The sequence below is a fragment of the Aphelocoma coerulescens genome, chromosome 1 (assembly GCF_041296385.1).
Source record: "Aphelocoma coerulescens isolate FSJ_1873_10779 chromosome 1, UR_Acoe_1.0, whole genome shotgun sequence".
Classification (NCBI taxonomy): Eukaryota; Metazoa; Chordata; class Aves; order Passeriformes; family Corvidae; genus Aphelocoma; species Aphelocoma coerulescens.
The window spans coordinates 96,769,741-96,792,136 of NC_091013.1; the positions used below are offsets into that span (position 1 = coordinate 96,769,741).

At 45.2% G+C, this 22,396-nt stretch overlaps 2 protein-coding genes across 3 annotated transcripts; one reads left to right on the forward strand and one right to left on the reverse strand.

The window, feature by feature from the left end:
• Positions 1–703: 703 nt before the first annotated feature.
• LOC138112709 (phospholipase A2-like) lies at positions 704–11,166 on the forward strand. Its single transcript, XM_069020224.1, has 4 exons — positions 704–1,004; positions 4,124–4,289; positions 7,745–7,851; positions 10,927–11,166. The coding sequence occupies exons 1-4, from the start codon at positions 962–964 to the stop codon at positions 11,088–11,090; spliced, it is 480 nt and encodes a 159-aa protein (XP_068876325.1). The 5' UTR covers positions 704–961; the 3' UTR covers positions 11,091–11,166.
• Positions 11,167–13,096: 1,930 nt separating this feature from the next.
• Positions 13,097–20,141, reverse strand: LOC138119587 (uncharacterized). Of its 2 annotated transcripts, XM_069031652.1 has the most exons (4): positions 20,059–20,141; positions 15,934–16,377; positions 14,224–14,365; positions 13,097–13,171 (listed from the first exon to the last, which is right to left on the reverse strand). In XM_069031652.1, exons 1-4 carry the CDS (start codon positions 20,123–20,125, stop codon positions 13,162–13,164), a joined length of 663 nt encoding a protein of 220 aa, XP_068887753.1. In that variant the 5' UTR covers positions 20,126–20,141; the 3' UTR covers positions 13,097–13,161. The 2 variants fall into 2 exon arrangements, with proteins under 2 accessions (XP_068887753.1, XP_068887743.1); XM_069031642.1 differs by lacking the exon at positions 13,097–13,171 and having other exon boundaries at positions 14,126–14,365.
• Positions 20,142–22,396: the final 2,255 nt, after the last annotated feature.

Sequence of the window (22,396 nt, forward strand, 5' to 3'; positions counted from 1 at the left end):
AGACCCCAAGTCGGGTGGCTGCTGTACCAAAGAAGGCAGGAGTTTTAAAGCTGTTTCAAGCCCAAAGACAAAATAAGTGTGGCCATTCCTCTTGCTCACATTGCCTGTGACCCCATAGAAGCAGAGGCTGTGTGAGAGGGAGGCCACCTCTGGATCTGGCTGCCTGCTGTGACTAGAGCCCCAGGGGGCTGGACCCAATGCTGGTCTTCTGCCGTGGCTGGCACCCACATACTGACGAGTCTTCAAGAAATGCACTGGTGTTGGTCAGGTGCAGCAACAGACCAAGAGGGTATTTATCCCTCAGAGTGGTGCTGAATTAGCTCTTTTGGTCAGTTTATAATTAGGTACTTGCACTTAACAGTATTCTTTCTGTTGGATGTTTATAGTTTTGTCTTTTCTTTTTTAAACATGAAAATAATCGGTCTTAAAATAATTTTTAAAAAATACCCTGGGAAGTGATCTATAAAAGGAGAAAATCCTTGCCAAGGGAATGTCACAGCAGCGAGCCCAAGCCACAGAAAGCCCGGTTGAAGGCTTCACTTTGCCGCAGCTTCTCAGAGGTTAACCAGGGTCTGTAAGCAAACAGCTTAAAGAAGGAGCCCGGCTTAGTGCCTGGGTCTTGGGCTGTCCCAGAGACTACCAGCCTAATGCCCTTCCAGCAGCCCCTCCCTCCCAAAGGCGATGCTGGGCAAACAGAGCCAGCCCTCGCCCTCTCCTCACGCAGCAAGGAGCGGGGACGGCCCGGACCCGCACTGGGGCTCAGGGGCATCGCAGGAGAGGGTGTTTCACTTCAGACGGGCGCAGAGCCATAACAGGCATTTGTGTATATAAAGCCCGGAGCAGCAGCCCGGGAGGATTGTTTAGCACAGCCACACCTCGGCTCACTCGGCAGCACGGCGAGGCGCTGCCGGAGTGCCGGCAGCCGAACCCCGAAATACGCGAGAGTGGGAGCGATCTGCACATGGGCCCCCGCCTGCTGCTGACACTGATGCTGCTTCAGGCAGGTGAGTACCACCCCTCGCTCCCTCTGCCCTGCCATGCCTCCCCCTGTCCAGGGACAGCCTCTCCCCTTGCCATCGGCTTTGCGTGATTCACGGCAGGACCTCCGTGTGATTTGGCCAAGTGAGGAAAAAAAGTGTCACTAGACAATCCTCAACCTTTCAGTGAGGGACTGTCTAAGTGAGCTGCCTGCCTGCCTCACTTCCCAGCCCCAGCTATGGCTTGCATAAACTGAATAAACACAGGTCTTTTTATTTTTTAATAGTTTTCTGCTACAGAGTTGTTAGTGTCTGTTTTCATAGAAATACCTTCTTTTTATACCAGTGGCCATGGAGTGAGCAGTTTCCAGCTCATCTGAATTTAAAATAATTTTTTAAAATTCCGTTTATAAAAGCCATAAATGACGGCTAACATAAAGCCCCTACACACAGAGGCAGCAAAACACTAAACTGGCATATCTGAGGTTATACCTGCAGTAGACTTTTGAAAGAAAAAACAACCTCCTGCCTTCATTTACAGCAAAGGCTGCCAGTTTAAGCAGGAAGTAGTGCTAAGTTGTCAGATTCACCTCTGCTCACCTCTCTGCAGGTATGTTCTTCTCTAAGGTGCTCCATTAGTAGTTTAACTAATGATTGGACGTGCTCCTAACGGAACATTTGGCTAGAAGCAGGCTGCTGTGGAGACTCAGACTTTTTCAAGGCTTTCCGGCTGTGTTGGCTTGGCTGCCTAGTGTAGAGAAGGCAATTTCAGTTCTTGGTCAAGTTATTAGCTGTGCACCTGAATATTAAAATGTACTTGCTGGGGCTGACCTCTCAGCTGCAGCAATGTGCTGCTGGCTCAAAACCCAGACAGCTTTCAAAGAACAGGAACATCAGAGGCTGCCTGGATGCCTCTTGCAGAACGCGCAGCCCTAAGCACACTAATTGAGTCTTTTGGACTCCATTTCCTTTGGGGCTTTCTCCCACTCACTTTCATGAGCAGTTCTGCACTGTAATTACAGTTCCCTGATCCTCAGAGATATCCCCAAAAGAAGAATGGCCTTTCTTCTTCTGGGTGAGGTAGAGTTACCTTACACCAGCCTTAGCCATTTTCAGCCCATGGCCAACAGACCAAGCCCAGCAGTCCTGGATTAAGAGGCCAGCTAAAAAAAAAAAATCAAGCTGCTTGTCAGAAGGCCGGAATGCCTACAAAGAAGTTTTTGTCTCCATTGGAACATTTTCAGGGTCTGCAAACTGCAACAGGTTGAAAAAGCATGATTTATACCCCCAAATCCAAAGCAGCTCACTACTTGTGATTTCCCCTGAGAGCTGAGCCCCCTTCTAACTCTGGAGCCTTGCTGTTTAGACAAGGAAAATAAGTGGTCTCTTTAGTTCTCAATAAAACCCATCTAATGTGTTTTTAGCATGAAAGCTGAACACTTAAGTAGTGTTCAGGTGAGAAGCCGCTTGCTTTTTCAGGAATGTGCATTTAATCCCCGAGGAATGCCCCAGGAAGCAGACAGAGGCTGTGTTGGAACGGCCTGAGGTGTCAATCCCTGGGGTGAAAATGGTGGCACCCGTTCCTGCTGGGAGGTCAGGCTGGGAGAGGGAGCAAAGCCCTGCTTTGTCCTTCATGGGGAGAGCCCCTCCTTGTCTTCACTGGCACTTGGATTGGGCTTGGAGGGCGAGCTAGCCCAGGAGATGCAGGAAGAGGCCCAAGCAAGGGGATTAGAGGTTAGGTTTTAAAAGGAAAGCAACTGTTTTAATAATAGTATTGAGTCCTTGGGTGGTTTAGGGGATTAATTAGCCGGTGTTTGCACAGCACTTTGAAGAGGTCAAGCATGCTGCAATAGCCAGGGGCAGGTGGCAAAGCAACCTCAATGGCGCATTCCCAGCTCCCAGGCATCACCTCTCTCCATCCAAGCATGCCTGAAAGTCCCCCTGTGTGTTTTTGGAGGGGCTGTGCATGGGTGGGATGAGCAGATGGGTTAGGCTATCAGGCTGAGGATTTTCATCCTACCAATAGAGCAGTGCAAAGTGCATTTGGTCCTTCACAGTAAATCCAGGCATGAAATGCTCCTATTTGTCACTATAGCCTGATAAGCAGCAACGTTTTCAACTGAGCATCACAGTGGGTTGAGTATTAGGGGCAGGCTACTCTCGGTGTTTGTAACACTGCAAGACTGAGTCTGTGGTTTCTAAAAAAGTTGCAAATTAACATGCGCAATCATGAGGCTGTTTGAAAGACTTGTAACTCACAAATCTCCAGAGTGGCTTGGGTGGCCATCCATACTCTCCAGCTGACACAGAGCTCCGTTCTTCTTTTTTCTTTAAATTAATGCAGCCCACCTGTTATGACTTAGGTGGAACATAATAACGGAAGCGGATGCAAGCGTTGCCAGCACTTCCAGAGTCTCAAGAGAAAGAGGATATACATCCATCTTAGCTGAGGGAGGCACTTTGTCCTTGACAAAGTATGTACTCTTCAGGCTCAGGGACTCATAGCTGTCCCTCTGTGCAGATTAAGAGCACTGTCAGTACTTTCTGCCACCTGGACAATGGTTAAAGGATCCTGAATAGTGGGGGAAACTTTGATAACGAAAGAAATCTTGAGCAACACAGAAACCTCACTTCTTTCCACAGAGCCCAGGTTAGGTCTGGTTGCCTGGTTGTACTCTGCTGCTTCATGTCCCAGTTGGGACCATAGCATAGCTGGAAAACTTTCCCAGGTTTGGGAGCTCTGAGGTGCAGTGAAGCCCAGCTGGCCCTGCATGGTGCTGGCACAGACCTTGCAGAGCTTTACAGCTTGGGCTCTGTGATGTGCAGGACCAGGCACACTGCTCCTGGGTGCAATATAATTGAAATCACACACCAGTGCACCAGAACTAGTAAGTCCTGCTTGAATTGAGCTCCCGTGGAAGAAAGAGCCTGCTGGGTATTTCTGCATCCACCTTTTGATTATCCCAGGCCTCAGGCAAAGCTCCCTGTGGAGTACCCTTTGCCAGCTGAATATCATGACTAGTTAGATTGTCAGGGCTGCACCCAACCAACCAGTCAAAATCAAAACCATCTCCCTTTAAAGTCTGTAGGAAAATCAGCAGCAGGCATGTTTAATCCTTGTGTGTAACCGTGTTCTGTCTTTGCAGTTTGGAAAGATACTCTGGGAAAATCCCATTCACTGCACACTCGAGGAATCATTGAACTGGCTGGAGCTATATCGTGTGGCACAGGACGCTCTCCCTTGGCATATATTGGCTATGGGTGCTACTGTGGACTGGGAGGACGAGGTTGGCCTAAAGATAAAACAGATTGGTAAGAAAAACCTCAAGTATGTGTCCAGAAGCAGCATGGATCTCCCTACCCTTCCCTGTGCTACTGTGAGTCCACTGACTCATTTGCTGCCTTGTGGAAGGGAACTTAGTACATATGAACATACTGGGGATTTGTGAGTGATGACCCATGTATCACTTTGGATGTGAATGAGGGCTTAACCTCCTTCTGGATGACACCAAAGCTCTTAGGACCTTGTACTATGTGGAGTAGAGGGCAAAGGAGAAACCAGGATGTAATTTCTTGAAATAGCTGAATGTTTTTTTCATAGAGATCAAACCCTGCCTGACAAAAGGAGAGTAATCCAAGCTATTTGGAGGGTTATTTCACCCAGGTCCTTAAAATGGAAGTGATGGGAATATCACTGTTTATTTTCTTGAAGAAATCCATATTGATGCAAGGAGTAATCAAACCTGTTACCTTAACTGCCTGTTAGTTCACACTGAATCAAGGTAGAATAAGAGAGGAGAACATGTTATTTCCCCTTTTCTTAGTGGGGCAGATGTTGGGCTTGTTATTCCCAAGGAGTGTTGGAGGTGTTGCAATGAAAGGCTTCTTTCCTGTACTGTGCAATGAGCATCCGAGTAAAGCTGAGCATGGTGAACTCTTGTCTGCTCTGAGCCTGTTATTTGCAATCTCACCAGGTTTGAAATATCAGACTCAGAGCACACAAGTCTATCTTTACCTACAGTCAACAGGCCAGGTGCTACTAGTAAGCAAGCCCTGCTTTTAGGAGGGGTGAAGGCAGTCTGCAGCTCACTGGGAAGGAAACTGAGCTTTCCAGAATACCTTGCTGCTGGAGACAGTGCACATTGCTACAAAACCAAATTTTGCTGAGTTAGCATGACAGCAAAAGCGGGGGAAAAGGAAGAAAAGGCATCAAGGTTAAAGGCCTCTGTGGGCATGAGAGAGAAGTTGTCCCTTAAAACTAATGGAGCTGTCTTCATTAATGCAGCGAGATGTTTCACTACCAAAGCCCTCTCATCATGTCCCTTTATTTGTCTGTGAAACATTTCATCTATGAAACAGTCAATATGGGGCTCACAGATGATGAGTAACTGCAGTAATACCTCTTGACCTGCTTATCACAGCAGTGTGTGTGAGGTGTTTAATTATTTTTTAACAATTTAAACAATTTAACAAATCTCATAACAAAGCCTTTAAAGTAAAACCCGACTTCACTAATTTGGAGTATGGCTTTTATTGAAGGGCCAGCAGAGTGAACTAAAAGCTGTTTTCCATAGAGGCTGAGTGATGTCCAAATGTAGGTGACCCTGGGAGATGCAAGTAGTCAGCACTCCTGAAAAAGAGAGAGTAAAATATGGCCACATGTTCATCAGGCAGTGTTTCTGCTGTTGTTTAAATTCCCTGGAGTATGGGTTTTATCCTAAAGGAAGAAAATTAGATTTTTCAAGTGGAAATGCCTCCAAATATCAGGTAGTTTGTAAAAGGGAAGCTTGATCCTCTAAGTACATTCATTATTATTCCTTACCTGCAATGCTTGGCTGCTGTAGAAAAACTTGAAAGATTTATTTAGGTTCTTAACTAGGAAGAATCAGCAATGCCACACTAGATTTGGCACTAAAAATTTCCATTTTCTGTTTGCTAGAGAAATTGGTATCTAAGAACTACTGCAATGATTAGTGTAGTTGAGTACCCCACACCTGTCAAAGTGACCACATTATTTTCCATATTTGCCATTCTAAAAAAGAAATGGAGTGGCAAAACTACTGGCTGTGAGTGACAAACACTGTTTGAAATTAGTCACCCCCTTGTCACTTCTAGGTTTGTTACCGAGACCCTTACAAAAGGAGTAATTTTCTTGTGTGTAATTCAGTCAATCTGTCTAGACAGGGCTAGAGTGCTTCTAAGCACCTCTCTTTTATGTGCAAAAGGAAAAAATGCCATTGAGTGGGAAAGCCTTTTATAAGGTTTATTCCACATACTGACTTTGATGTGGTGTTGTCAGTAATTACCTTTTCCCTTTTGTTCCACTCTCACAGTTCCATCACTTCAAGACATCATGGCATTTTTTCCACATAGAGGCAATAGATTTGTTTCTCCTCCTCCTTTTTGTTCCCCTGGATTGCTGCAGCACCTGTGTTGTAAAGTAGGACCTGAGGGTGCTCAGCATTTCCCTGAAAACACCATGAAAGGCAGGGATGCATATATGACTCATCTAAGTAATGGAATCATTAAGGTTGGAAAAGATCTCTAAGATCATTGCGTCCAACTGTTAAATCCCGGCAAACCCATCGGGAAGAGTAAGATCTCCCCTCTCAAAGTTAAAGCAAAAGCAAAATACTCACAGCAATGAGGGTGCTGTTGATGTGACACACACAACGTGACAAATTCTTACCTTAGTGGCATTTGCTCAACAGCAGGGGTCTGGCCAGCTGATCCCTGCGGACCAGCCGGAGCTGTCTGTAGCCCTTAGGGCTGTCTCGAGCAGGTTGTTTACTAGCCAGGTGACACGGTCGTGTTTGTTTGCCATAGCTGATGACCAGTGCTCTGCCATGGTGTTGGTTGACTCTGTTTGTGTTGGTGTAACCGAGTGTTAGCAGGTTATTAGAAGCTTAGCATCACTCTGACCCAGGTGCAGCAAAGGGCATTTCCAGACAGGAGGAGACCATCTGAAGGTGGCAAAGGACAACAATAGGATTCCTTAGTCTTTGTTCCTTGGCAGTTCTTTCAGATGTTTGTAAAATAGGAGCCAAAAGTCTTCTCAGTTTATGCTGCTGTAAGCTATCTGTCACCTTGCTGCAGCTGTGGGTATCATCACGAGGAACTGCTGTAAGGGGAGCAGAATTGTGCCCCAAATCCTGTGGTCCTACAGAGTTTATATTATGTCACTCTATTTTAGATCTCTGCAGCATGAAAATGTGAACTATGGTGCAGATGTGCAGAGAGGGAAGATAGGTGAATGCCTTAGATGTAGATATTTTTAAGGTTCATAAGTTAACTGATACAAATTTCACCATTGAGATGGATTAATTTGTAGCCAGCCCTCAGAACCTGGATGGGCCAAGGAGCATGTGGCAGGTCCAGGTGAACTGAAGAGATAAAGCTTCTTGATGATACTGAGGAAGGCAAGAAACATCCCAATTCCAAATTTTGGGATGAGTCTAAGCCTAAGCCAGTGAGCCACAAAAGCACAACTTACAGAAACACTTCAGCTCCCATTCAGCCAGATCACCGTGTCTTGACCACACATGCTTTCATGAGGCCAAAAGCTCAGAGGAAGAAGTGCAGTGGTCATGGGAGAAAATATGGCATTAACGAGCTCCTGAAACACGTGAGCCTTCCCAAAGATGCCAGGATACTTGGTTCATCAACCTCTGCTGTCATGAGCTCTGTGTGAGCAAAGCACCCCTGGAGTCTGTGCCAACAGTGGAATACAGGAAGACACCCAAACTCTATCCTTTCATGTCTCCCAGGTGCTGCCACAGGCACGACTGCTGCTACGACACGGCAGAGAAGGAGGGCTGCAACCCCAAGGTGCAGCGCTACCAGTGGGCATGCGAGCACAACACCGTGCAGTGCGGTAAGTAAAGGCTGTCTCCTGTCGGGGGGGGGGTGGTTTCCCTCCCTCCTCTGCTGGCACCAGGCTGACCAAAGAGCTTTGGGGCCCCCAGAGGCAGGTCTGTGTTTGTCAAGCTGGTTTCAAAGCTGCTTTAGGCAATGTCCGTTCTCTTCCAAGCTCTCTGCCCATTCCTTGCCAGAAGTCCCCAGCTGGAGCTGGGGGGAAAGCTGGAGCCCCAGCACAACCCATTCCAGATAACCTGAGATCTCCCCAGGCTGAAGAGTGGGAGTGGAGGCCATGGAGCCCACAAGCCATCTTAGTTTGGCAGGGATGCAGATGCCTCCCTGGAGACTTTCTGCTCACTGGCGTTAAGCATGCCTGCTCCTCGCTGGCCTCTTCCCACAGCTGCAGGTCTTCAAGGGTGCTCTTCCCATTGCAATTCTGGCCCTACCTCCAGCAGGACTGTCCACTGTTTTACTATCCTTAAGCACTGCTAGAAAAGAGGCAGCCTACTTAGCATGGCTGCAAGACAGGTTAAATAGGATGCCAGCCTGCACCTCTGCCCCATGTGGGGCTCCAGCCTGAAGTCCTGGGGTTCCAGCTGGGATTTTGAACAGTGCAGAATCAAATGCTCTCGAGTGCTACAGGCAGACAACGAGTGTGGGCTGTGCTCAGCTCTACAGCTGGTACCCAGTCAAGAAGGTTTGAATTGCAGTCACAGCCCATCAGTGTCTCGCAGAGTTTGTTTTGACATACACCAGATGACTTGAGTTTTAGAATTCGTCACTTGTATTTCCAAGTCTCCAAAAAGCTCCTGGTGGTAAAATCCATTGTAGAACAAAATTTGAAAAGAAATTTTGAGACTAAAACGTATCCCCATAATCCTCAAAGCTACTTGCTCGAACATTAAAAGACTATTTCTGCCTTATCAGAAGACCATATTCTACTGGTGCAATCCTCAGCATCGCCAGCAGCTGAAGATTTGCCAGCAGATAGGGGATGGGACACAGCACATCTGCAGTTGGTCTTTTCCAAGTTCCAGAACAACCTATTAAATACAAAGTGCTGGCAAAGGAATGTGTCACTTTAATGCACAACTGCCCTCCCTCCTGCCTACCCATATTTCCATAGCTGACTGATATTTTTGCTAGTCATTTTATGGGAAAAAGCCCAGTTTCTCTTTGCTATGAAGGAACAATCCAAGTTGCAGATACGCGATGTATCACTGAGTCCATGGGGCGTGTGCCATAGGAGTGCAGTGGGCTGCAGTTGCTCTGACTTGGCCAACAAGCATGAGTTAAATTAATTCCATTAATTCCTTAACTGATGTCCAGGCAAGACCTGATGCATCCATCAACTCTTCTGCACAAGCCCTTGGTAGGCTCCACTTCCCCCGACATCCCCGGTGAGGAGGAACAATAGAAATGTGTTCTGAAGGCAAATCTCCAACCCCAGGTTACAGCACAGCAGGTCTTACTGGGATGTGAAGGTATAATGTCTGATCCCATTCAAACAAAAGGGATGAAGAGTTAAATTTCCAGGCATGCTTGCTGGGCCCAGGGTAATGATGTCCAGAAGTGTTAGAAGCAGAACTGTTTGCGCTGTCATTTCAGTGCAACAGGAATTAGATGCCTGCTGCCTGACACTGTATCATAAACGCAGACATTTTCATGTAAAAGAAATAGAAACTCATTTTACGTGGGATTTCTTCTCTCTTTACTACCATTAGGTAGTTTTGTTTGTGGAATGAAAAAAACTGGCAGAGACATATTCTTCAGTCTAGATATGCCACTGCCTGTAGGCAAATTTCATTCAGTAGATATCTGGAATATAGAAAAGGCTGTAAGTTGTGGGGTCTGGTCAAAAAAATCACTCTGCTCTAACAGAAATGTTGCAAAGCCAGACTTTTGCACTCACATTAGATGAACAGTGGCTGGCACAGCATGGGAAGAGCTCAAGGAACAGAGGGGCAAGGAGAATATCAGGCAAGACTGGTAGCTAAGAAAAAAGTGGCCTTAGGTCCTCATTGATGGGACCCTTGAAACACTTTTACCAGTAAATATGTGATTATTCAGCACAGCTTAGCAAACATGGGCTTTTCTTATTTTTCAGATACAGGGTTTATCCATCAGAGTCCAGTGAAATCTGAAAAAGTTCCTATACTTGTTGCAGTTGGTTTTGGAGTAAAGCCCATGTGCACTGGCTCATCAAGTTATACATTAAACTTTGCCTAGTGCAGGGTTTTGGGGCTGTTAGATAACCCGTGGCAGCAGCCTCAAATAAACAAGGCACCGTGCTTTTAAATAATACCCAACAGATGCATTTAAGCCACCTATAGGTGGGATGAGAGGTTCACTAACCCAAACTCAGTCATTTGCAATGTAGCCTTCTAAGCTAGTGGCTTTGATGTTCTTTATGGTCATGTAGTCATACAGTTGCATTCTGTATAGTTCCATGTACGACTTTGATCACTTTGTTAGCTGCTGGCTCATAAAAATCAGGTACCTGGCCCTGCTGCAGAGCTTCTTGGCTCCTCTGCTGTGATCAGAGACACGTAACAGCAACTGATATAGCAAAAGTGAAGGATGCCTGGTGGGCGCCCTGATGCCCTCAGGTTTCTGAATATCCCTCTGGGAGGCTCCTCCTTTCAAAGCTAGTTTTTTTTTGCCTTTTGAAATCAGTCTGTTTTGCAGAAGGAGGAGTTAGAAAGGAAATTCACTGACTGAGGAACGGTGGAATATCTTTACCTCAGGCTAAGATAAAATAATTTTCCTTTTTTAGCTTTGGCTGCTGAATTAAACCCTCATAGTTCACACAGTTCTAGAAGGGAGTACTCCATGCTGGGCAGATTTTTATAAGCATTGCCAATTTACATTTAGCTGCTACTTTCTGATGCTCTTGGTCACAATTAAGGTCAGATCTGTTGAGAGAAGGAGGGCAGGGGAGAGTCAGATCCACTCACAGCACAACATGTTGGTCCTGCTGCCACAGCCTCTGATCCCTGAGAGTTGCTTTTTTAGGGAATTATGCCTTCTAAAACTGTTTCTTGCCTTTGGTACAGAATCTCTCATCCTTGGCTCACATTTTCTTTTGCAGATAACCTGACAGACCGGTGTGAAAAAATGGTGTGCCTGTGTGATCAAGAAGCAGCCAAGTGCTGGGGAGCAGCCCCATACAATCCACACTTCATCCTCTGGCCAGACTTTTTATGTGGACAGACTCATCCCACCTGCCATGTCAGATATGGGGGGCCAGAATAATATTTTTAGGACCTTTCTTCTAACAATTTGAACCTGAAGTTGCTGGAATAAAATTTTCCCTTGTTTTCCAGCTCTAGCAATGGTGTGAGAGAATTTCTGTTAGGCCAGGGTTTGTGGGAAGGAGACAGACCAGGAAGGCACAGTGGCCTGGGAGGGAGGGATTTACCCTCTCTGTGAGACACACTTGGAATGTATTGAGCTCTGCCTTTGGGTGGACAACAAGCAAGTCAAGAGCTTATGGGTTAGGATTAAAGGGCAGACTAGTAAGGGTGACTGACATTGGTGTCTGCTACAGGCCACCCAAGCAGGAGAAAGTGGACAAAGCCTTCTACAGGCAGCTTGAAGCAGCCTCACAGTCACAGGCCCTCGTTCTGGTGGGGGACTTTAACTACCCTGACACCCGCTGGAGAAGCAAGGTGACAAAAGTGATATGGGGACTGGAGTATCTCTCTTATGAGGAAAGACTGAGGGAGCTGGGCCTGTTCAGTCTGGAGAAGAGATGGCTGAGAGGGGACCTCATCAGTGTCTATGAATAACTGAAGGAAGGGTGTCAGGAGGATGGATCCAGGCTCTGACGAATGGCACCAAGCAATCAAACAAGAGGCAATGAGGCACAAACTGATGCACAGGAAGTTCCACCTGAACATAAGGGAGAACTTCTTTGCTGTGCAGGTGACCGTGCATTGGAACAGGTTGCCCAGAGAGGCTATGGTGTTTCCCTCACTGGAGATATTCCAGACCCACCTGGACCCAGTCCTGTGCCATGTGCTCTGGAAAGACCCTGCTTGATCAGGGAGATTGGACCAGATGACCTACTGTGGCCCCTTCCAACCTTACCCAGCCTGTGATTCTGTGGCAGGGTAACAAATATGCTGAAGCAAGGGCAAGATCCTGCTCTGATCATGGCCTTTGCAGAGGGTTTGTTCTGTGGTGCAGTGGGAACACATTTCCTGTCACCAAATGGCGCCTTTTTTTTTTGGGCAGGGGTCATAGAATCATAGGGTAGTTTGGGTTGGAAGGAGCCTTTGAAGATCACTTAGCTCCAATCCCCGTGCAATGAGCAGGGACACCTTTAACCAGACCAGGTTGCTCAGAGCCCAGTTGTCTTATCCCTCGTGCTCCTGCCTCACAGCACTGGGGACACCTCTGAGCTGTGTTCAAGGGTAAGCAGAGTTACACTGGGCTATTGCAGTTGCAAGGTCAGCAAAGGTTTCTGACTTCTGCTTACCATCAGGCACACCCACACTTTGCAAAAGAATATACACTCCTCACTGCTGCACAGGCTTCAGAGCTGATACGCTGCTCTCTGATACATATGGAAGATGATCTCCTATATAGGCATGTCCCCCAGTCACTGACTGCCTGGGAATCAATTATTGTCATGTAAGGAAACGGTGGCTGAGGAGAACATCAGTCATGTCAAGCAAATCTTTCATCTCTGCTTTTTTTTAGAGGGTATTAGAGGCTTATATTCAAACAACACATTTCCTTCTGGCAAGAGAAACCAAAATCCCATTCTTTTAGCCAGGAGTAGCTTTGTATGAGTGGGCCTTCTTTGCCTCTTTGTTACAAGTGTTTAGGCTGGAGCAAGCCAAAAGGACAAGAGCTGCTTTCAGAAGCAATGCTTTTGATTTCCTCAGGTAGGTGCCAGCACTACATGGGCACTGGGAGCACCTGGGTAGGCTGGGCTCCTTCTGTCTCTGCTGAAGCTCAGCTTACAAACTTCGAACTGCACCTTTAAATAAGAACTAATGGCATGGAAAGACCCAGGGTACCTCATCAGAGTCTAAATTCGGAGATATGTGGCCAGACTAAGTGGAGTTTTTGGCAGGTGATAATACAAATTTCTTCACAAAAGGCTGCTTTGCTCCTTGCTGCAGGAGGATGGTGAATATGCCACTGTGGCTGTTAAAGCTGCAGGAAAAAGAAGCTTGCTAACAAAAATTAAAAAGCCAAAGTCAACATGTAGAGGCAAAGGCTTTTATTCCATCTAGAACTCCACTTGTGGGGCATCAGAAGTTGTTCCACCTGCAGGCTTCGCATATCCCAACAACTCCTCTAATGCTGCACCTCAAGCTATGCTGAGCGAGAAGGAAAGGAGAGAGAATGAGTGAGCAACACAGAGTCAGGACAACACAATAAACTCCTCCGAGGCTTTCTGGCAAAAAAAGAAGTCGTAAACTCTTAATGTAGACTGTTTGCAGAGGGATGATGCTCTGTGGGCAGCATCAGCCTATGGAAGGGAGTACGCTTCCCAGCAAAGGCTGGAAGATCCTCCCCGGTGAGAGAGGCAGAGCTCCCGGCGTGTCCCTGTCCCCGCCACGCTGTCCATCAGGTGGCGGCAGCGCTCCAGTGAATGGCAAGAGCAGCTCTTCCTTCAGCCCTCCAGGGAGGGGATTTTTTTCATCACGCCGAGCAAGATTTTTGGGCGCCAGAAGAAGAGGTGCAAATCACAAGTCTCCTCACTGAACGCAGAAAGTCAGCTGAGCTCGGTTTGAAACGCATACCACATCTTGGATTGCTCAAAATGGGAATTAAACTTGTTTCAAAATGCAGTGGCAGTCTCCTCAAATTAGACCAGTTGACAGAACAGGAAAAAAGCAAGCAAGCTTTTGGGTACATCAGCCTCTTATTGAGGCATTTCTTTGGCTCATGTGTGGTGAAAATGTCTGGTTTTCCCAACGTTATCAGCTGCTCTAATAGAAGAGAGATCTTTAAATACAGCTTTAAAAAACACACCTCACACACCTAATAGGCTTTCTATACACAAACATTTGCAAGACTACAGATGTAAGCATGAAGCTGGCAGGAGGAAGAACCATCCTTCAGCATAAATGTTCAAGAAATGAATCAGTCCTTGGTCTTTGTTAAAAGAAGCTGCAACATCTCACTGAAAAACTCTTAGTTGAAAGTGGCAATTGAAGAAGATCCTATTATTTTCTTTATAGGTAACTCATTAGACCCATTGGTGAAGCTCTACCCAATATAAACAAAAAACTATTTGAAAAAGTGATGGAACATAGAGCCAGCTCTGTTAGAGTTTCATTCACACTGCTTATCTCCTGAACCAGATCCCATGTCTGACCAGAGGTAAGTAAATGTCTAACTCCTCTTTCAGTTAGAACACTGGTACCTTTGGAGAGACTCTTGTCTCATGCAGAGGATGCACTTCCTCAGCTGCGGGGTTAAAACAATGATCAGAACTGCTATGCCTCCAATACCAGCTGCCACAACCCCAATGATTGTTCCAATGGATTCTTCTATTCCAAACAAGCCTGGGGGAGAAAGGAAAGTAGAGAGAGTAACATAAGATGTTTTCCAGACAAGTGCATGCAATGCAGCCAGCATGTTTTCTGCAGTGGCTGCAGGGGAACCTGCTTACTGTGATTATGCTGATGTCTTGTCTGACATGAAATCCCTACTAGAGTGTCTTGCACTACAGAGCTACTGATTTTTTTCATTCCTATGTAGGAATTCCTAAGCAGCATTCCTAGGCTGCTATGCTCTCTGGGGCTTTAGAAACAGGACAGCCCCATCGCCCCAGCAATCTCCCTCATCAGCTAGGCACTGTGGGATGGCAAAAGAAGCTGCTGCTTGAATTAATGGGACTCAGGCCTGTATGCTTTATTTTTGAAAAGAAAAAAATTACTCTGACAACTTTGAGAAAGCCATCGGTCTCCCTGTCTGCTTCCAAAGGAGACAGCACCAGAGAGCAGACAGAGCTCTGCTGAAGTCCTTTCCTTGACTGGTTGCTCTTGGGACTGTTGCATGGCAGAGATGGCATAGTGGTGAAATTAGACATTTCATCATCTCAGGAACACAGAAAGGCAATTATGCTGGCCAGAGTGCAGACATTTCAAGAGTAACCTGTGTTACTGAGACTATGAGATCAAGCCAACAGGAGACCTTATTAGACACACAACCAAACCCTTGCAGAGGGGCACAGTTTTCTTGCCTTAGTGTTATAGTTTAAACTGAGTAGTTTTATAAAAATTAGTAACTCAGGCTCAAAAGGCCAAAGGTTTAGTGAACCTTGGTGAGATAGAAGATTTGGTAATGAATAAGAGGGAAATGGCACTTGTGTAATTTACTCTTGACACAGAAGGAGGTATTTTTTCTTAATTAGATAATAAGAAAATAACCCTTCTGATGTGCTGACTTTTTGGGACTGGAATCTGTTGAGCCTACAAAAAGGGAAAGTTTGACATTTCCAGCTGATACAGGCATAGCAAGTTACTACTTTACTTAACACAGCTAGTGTGTATCTGTGGGGCTAAGAAAACTTAGCATGGCCCTTTTAATGCTACTTTCATTTTGATGTGAATGAAGTTCATCAGAAATTATATAACGATGATATTATATATGATCCTCATGATTATTGTGGGATTACTTTCGTCATTCGGAGTTAAGGAATGACTCTGCAAGCTAGTGGGTTGGAGAGAAATAAGATCAAAAAAAAGAGGTCTAGAGCTATTCCTTGAGATGGTACCTTGTCACCTGTCACTCACAGGGGTTCTGCCAGAGCTGTGAGTACAAGGGGAACTTCTCTGATTGTTTCAATCTTTACAGTGAGTTTATTTTTATGGATAACGTTATTCCTTCATTTTTTTGTTGTAAATGCTCCTTCTTATAATAATACCTGTGATTGTTTATAGAGACATGCTAATGAATTTTAGCTGGCCTTACAAAAAATAATGAGAAGTGCTATAGAGCAATTACACTGCATGACACCAGGCCCTTAATGCCAGAGGCTAAACAGGCCAACTTCCCTGTTTCTGCAAGTGTGCAGACCAGCTTTGTAGGAAAAACAAGGAGGAAAAAAGTAAATAATTCCAAGTATTACCCAGAGCCCTCCTGATCCTGAGCTTTGTGCCATCTCCTGTCACCACCTTCCCATCCGGAAGTGTAACCTCACAGAAATAAATACCATGGTCACTGGTTGTCACATTGAGGATAATCAAGGAAACATCCCCTTGGGACAAGTCTCCACTCATGAAGACCCTGGAGTTATTTGGCAACATGGTCACATTCTTTTCTAGCAGGTCCATCTGGCCCTTTTCATCTTCTTTGTACCACTTCACCATCAGGTCGGTCAGGGAGGGGCGCTGCGGACTGTTAAGATGACAGTTCAAGACCACGGTTTCACCCTCTTTGGCTTTCTCCTTGGCTGGTGTTTGAGTCACCCAAAGGTTCCACGGCTCAGGTGTCGACAACAAAGGCTGTGCTGTTACATGAGTTACAGCTGCTGCGTTCTCCCTGTTTGCACCTCTGCCAGTAACTCCTACATCTGTACCAGGGAAGAGAGAGAAGAGGATGGCTGAGGGTGACAGCATGATAAATATGATAAATATCCCTGCTGCTCCTGACCTCTAACCCGCACAAGGAATGGGTCCTGGAATTAGGACTTGAGGGCAGTCACTGTTATGATGATAGGGATTTTCTTCCTAGGTCCTGCTTAGATTATACTCTTAGATAGGTCTTTTCCTGAATATCAGCTCCTTTCTACTGCCATCCTAGAGGATTAACAATGCCACTGTCTAATGGCTTTGGGTGAAATTTTGAATCCAGTCAGCCACATTTCCACCTGCAACGCTAATCTCTTTCTTTCCACCCCAAAAAGTCTCAGGGCCTGATGTCCCTGCTTCAACTGCTTTTGAGGCAAAGCTAAAAATGCACGTACAGTTATACACCAGCAGTTCTATTCTGGCAAGTACACTGAATAAGTGCACAACTGATGCAACTGCCTGCATCCCAAAACATAATGTGATTCTTAGAATTTCTGACGTGCACTTTCATTACAGGACAGGAAATCCTGAAATTATGGGAGGAATCTCCAATACCAGAATCCCTAGCAGATCCTATCAGCAGTCTGGGGGACTGAATGTCAGCCTTGTGCACGTACTGAGGCTGAGGGTGACAGCTATTCTCTGTGAAGGGACCATTTCCTGCTAACTTTTGTTAGAAAAACATGAACATGTCTGTATTAGATATTTCAATCTGCCTTCTCATACTTAGGTGCTAATCACAGTATCATATGCTTGAGCTAAGAGTAGAGGGAGTGGATCTCATTTCTGGAAACAAGCCTGGGCACAGAAAATGAGAGGAATAGTTGCTGTCTCAAAAAGAGGGAAAAACAAACCTAAAAATAAGCTTTTGCCAAGAAGGAGTTCAGACCAATTTTTGGAAAAGGTTCTTCCGTTGTTTTATTTTCTTCAAGTGAAACAGTCTCCCTTGGAGCTAGTTCGTGTCCTGTCAAGGACTGCAGACCACTCCAGAGTGAAGGTCGTGATTTCCCATTGTCTTGAGTCTTTCATTGCCATGCACAGAGAGTGAAACGCTATTGTGTGGGTCTAGTAAAGCATCACAATGACAATAGATGCTCTCTGCTCAGGGACAAATGTCTCGAGGCAATGGAAAACCAACCCTCTTTATGATCAGTTTGAGACTTACTTGAATGGCTCCTCCAGGCATGCTTGTACACAAAAATCACAGTTGTATTCATAGTTATTATTATTTATGCCTCTTATGGGAGTAGAGGATTTTTGTCAGACAGCAGGGCCCTGTTGTTCTGGGCACCTCAAAAAGGCTGGGGTATAGAGCTTATAGTTTAAATATGAGACAAGAGAGAACTCTCAGATGCAAAAATACAGGAACTGTAAACTGGCCATGAAACTAGGCAACAACAGAGTATGTGAAAAACCTTATGAGCTGTTTGGTGCTCTGTGCTTTTACCTCCAAGTGAAAATTTTGGCCTTAGAACTGAAACACCAATCCATGGGAATTGGATGACTGAGAATTAGGTACCCAAATACAGTTCCCTAAAATTAGTAGTTCGTATTAAAGGCACCAGACGAGATAATATCCTTCCATTCATATGTAATCTTACCAGTGAGCCCACTGGAGTTACCTGGGGAAATCTGAGGTCCAGATCTTCCCAGTCCAGTTAGATCCATGTATCGAGGCAGCAGTCATAAAAGTTGAAGTATCTTGACAAGATACTTTGACAAAATACAAAATATAATCCAAATAAGAGACAAAGCTTGACATATTACATGTTTTTGTGCATCAAATATTCTGAAGTGATATATTTAGTTATTTATTATAGTGAATTTGAGCAGTTTTATAATAATGCTCTTTTAAAATCTCAGTTTATCAACTATTTTCTCCATGAGATAACTGCTGCTTTAGTTAGCGTGTGCTACTGCTACCTTGTTTTCAAGGAATGGCCACAAAATTTCTTCTCTGCTGCAAGTATTCCAGCCTTGCCATATGCACCCCTGTGACACAACTGTAATTTTTATTTCTTTTAGTGATGCAAAAGGTATAATTTTTGCACAGACACTTAATGACACAGAGAATGTAACTGAGTAGAAACAATGTGCTTTAATGTCGCTTTTGTTCATCGTGAGTTTTATACACTTCTCCTATCATGAAATTACTGGCCTTGTCATCTGTTTTATTCCACATCTTTGGTTCAATACAAATCATGTAATTTAATTAGGAAAATCAAAACAGGAGAGGAGTAAGCTGTCTTGTTTCACCCCAGCTTTCTTTGGGGGTTTCACGGAGAAGGTCACAGCACTACCTCAATTTTTCTCCCTTTGTTTTCTTTCTTTTTCTTTTTTAAGGCTGCAAAACTGGAACATATTAGTTCACTGGTATTCAATTACACAATGCCCTTATCGTTTTGGCATCTGGGAGCATACCATGCCAAATGCTTTGCTGACTCTGCTTCAAAGCTCTTTTAAAGTCAATCGCTTCATTAGCAGAGTGATGTGTAGGTCCCTTGTTATGCGGGTTGTGGGGCTCAAGCCTCATGGAGAGGAATGCAAGGCTTTGTGGTGAAAGCACTTGAGCTAGACAAGGGTACAGAGAAATACAGCATGGATGATCCTGTCTAGACCTGGAAAAACGATTAGATGATCTAATAGGTCATTGTCATATGAAGTCGTTAGTTCACGTCCAATTTTCAGCCACGGGGGAGAAAGCTCTCCAGGACTCCCTGTAATGCGGCAATGTGCTCCACATTTGGCAGTACTAACAGGGCACCTAGGAAGCCCGCAGCCTTCCCTTTATGTAATCTGCAGGTTGATACTTTCCCATGTAAGGCCATATCAGACCTGTAAGTGAGAAATACACAAGGCAGGCTAGAGGAGGTGGGGTGACAAAAGGAAAGAATAAAGCAACAGCTGCACTCTCTTCCTGTCCTGGAGCCTCACTGAAGTCTTTGGTGCCTGGAGTAAATCCGAGCAGCCCTGCAAGCTTCTTCTGCCAGCCGCCAACAGCATGGGGGAACCAAAATGGTGTGTGGAGCTCAGTGTAGAATTCTACCTTTCCAGTTCAACCTCCTCTCCTTCATTCACACTCAGTAGCTGGAGGAGGGGTTGAGAACAAATAGGGCCCAATTTCCAAGCCACAAAAAATGCTCTCCTGCTGAAATTACTGTCTTTCAGATGGTTTTGTTCGCTTTAGAGCTCAGCTTCACACTCATACCATGCTGGTGCCATGAGGGTGCTTTACAAGCTGTATCCAGCTCCCAGACATCTATGATTAAGTGATCAATTGCTGCACATTGCTACTCTTAATTTATATGACTTTTGCCCTGGGCTAAGGTTGGCTTTCACAAAGGGATATGAATAACTACCTTGTGGCAATAACTGGTTGCTAATATATCAGAGAAATAAAATAGAAATGAAACTTCTAGCAATGATGATACAGATCTGGGAAAAGGCAGGCAAATACACTCTTCCTGAACATTTATATTAGATAAACACGAACATATCTAAAAAGAAAAGTATGTTTTAATGCAATGCACAACACTAAATACAATTTCCCTGTACCCTGAGGAAGCCCTCAGTGGAAAGCTACATTACAGAAAAAAAAAAGAAAAAAAGAAGATAACCTCTCAAGCTAAGCTCCAAGAACAACCTACATTTCTTCTAATTAAGGAAGGTGGTTTAGTACTCACCCACCACCAAGAAGAAGATGAATGAAGACACTGCAGATCTATAGAATTTCCCAATGTGCTGGCTCATGGTTGCTGAAGTACATGGCCTCACCATCTCTCCCTTTGGTAGTACGGGTAAAAATATGTGTGTATTATAGCAACAGGACCTGACATTCTGCCCAGTGAACGTCACACTTCCTAAAGTTACCACAACGTCGAGCTCGAAAGTGCTCTGCCTGCTCCCTGGATGAGAGCCACGTTTGAAGTGACAACAGTGACTTCCCCTGGGGCTGTTCTGATCTCTCTCTGAGAACATGTCAAAAATGCTCTGAGAGCAGAGGGAAGATAATACATTGTTTTTCACTTTAGGCTTGTATAAACCACAACTCTGGGCCAAGTACAGAATATCCAGATACTCCAAAGGAGACCTCTCTCTTCTGCTGAACCCCTCCCGAGTGATGGTGAGAAAACAAAGAGCATTGGCTTAATTTTCTGAACAGGCAGACTCTAATGCACCACAATATCACCCTAATGCACCACAAAAGGAACTCAGTATCTTTGTGGCTATATGCACATGGTGTTTATAGAAGACCTGTATTCCCCAAGGTGTTTTTTTCAGTGCAGAGCAAACCCTTTTTCATCAAAAGTCGACTACTTTATTTATATTTAAGTACAGCTTGTCTATATGACTTGGGTGGAGGGGAAAACTGCTGGAGAGGGTGGCCTATCTGCGACACCAGCAGGTGTGCTCTGAGTTAGCCTGTGTTTATACAAGGCCCACACAGAGCATGACTTTGTGAGAGGAGCTACAGCAGCTCCAAGCCCCACATGTACCACCCAGCCCTGCCAGCCGTGCTACCCCTGTACCAAGCACGGGCTACTGTCACTATTTGGTTGACACCTCTTCCCTCAACTACAGGATTAGGGATTGTGGCACACTTTATCTCAGGATCCTGCATATCTTTAAAATTCTCCAATTGTGCTTGAGTATCCAGTAAAGACTCAATTCCATACCTCTTAGAGCACAATGCAGCTGAGAGAGGCATGACTATTTCTGCTTTTCTTTGCATTTGAAAGCAAAAAAGGACCCACACTTGATTTGCAAAACTTGCCTGACCAAATAATGTCAAGGTCCATTCCTGGAGTCACCAGTTGTGACTCTAGCTTTGGTGTGCTGATCCCAAAGCAGTGGAATCAGTGAGAGCAGGATAGGCTAGAGGGAGTACAGTTAAAGGAACCTGGGAGGCAAATTCTTCTCTGAAATGGCTTGGGAGAGTGGGAAGACCTGTGACTACCAGACAGAAATCATATTAGGAAGGGAACTGGGACCAAGGGCAGAGCAACAGAGCACCTCAGAAGAAAGATGGAAGTTTGTGAGGATCTTCTGAAGGAGGTATTGCCAAAGTGCTAGTGAGTGAACCCAAAATATCCACGAAAGGAAGAAGTTAGGAGTCAGAAACGATGAAGAGTTTGAGGAGGGAATAACCAGTAGAGTCAAAGGCATCTGGCAGATGAAGAGGATTTGGGAGCGAGTTACCGGTTTCAGGTACTGATTTTGACTGCGTGTAGAGGAGTCAGCGTGCAAAGATGGATCTGAACCAAAGGCCATCCAAACATTGCCTGATTTAAACCCAAGTACTTGGTGTGCTTCAAAAAAACCCTTCAAGTGTGTTGTGGTGGACATACCACCACTGTTCCTGCAAATGCTATTTGTGTTCATTTCATCCTGAACTAGCAATTCTCTTGTGAATCCTCCATTAAGTAGGTCATGCCTGAGCCGAAGTGCCAGGTCAGCCAGCTTTTAACCGAGGGAATACAAAGGGGGTTAGTGCTGTTGGCAGCCAGCAGTTGAACATGAAACTTCTCCCACTTGGATAACCCAGTATGATTCAGTTTTTGGACAAAAAGAAAAATAAACTGGTACCCTGAGTATTGTTGAAAAAAGCCCTCAAAATTCGAGTTTCAGGTGCAAATCAAGAAAGCAAGGCAAAAAAATTAAACAAAATGCACATTCTTTTTTACACTTTATTGTAAATTTTGGAGACTTGCCATTGCTTGCATTAAAGCTGTCCTGTCTGGGCCAACAGCTGGGAGGGGGTGTCACCCATGGGGACTTCGGGCACCTTTGCTATTGCAGCAGTGAGCAGGTATCACAGGGTCCTGAGATGTCCCTTCAGGGAGAGCCTCTAGGGAAGAGGTAGAGAGAAAGGGGACAACAGGAGGAAGCAGTGTTGTCACAACAGGCTGCTTTACTCCTCCTTCCCTTGGCCATCCATCCATCCATTGCTTTCCATCATCTACCAGCCAACCACCCAGCGATGTGACTTCTTTGCACCTCACAGGGCTCTTCTTCTTCTGT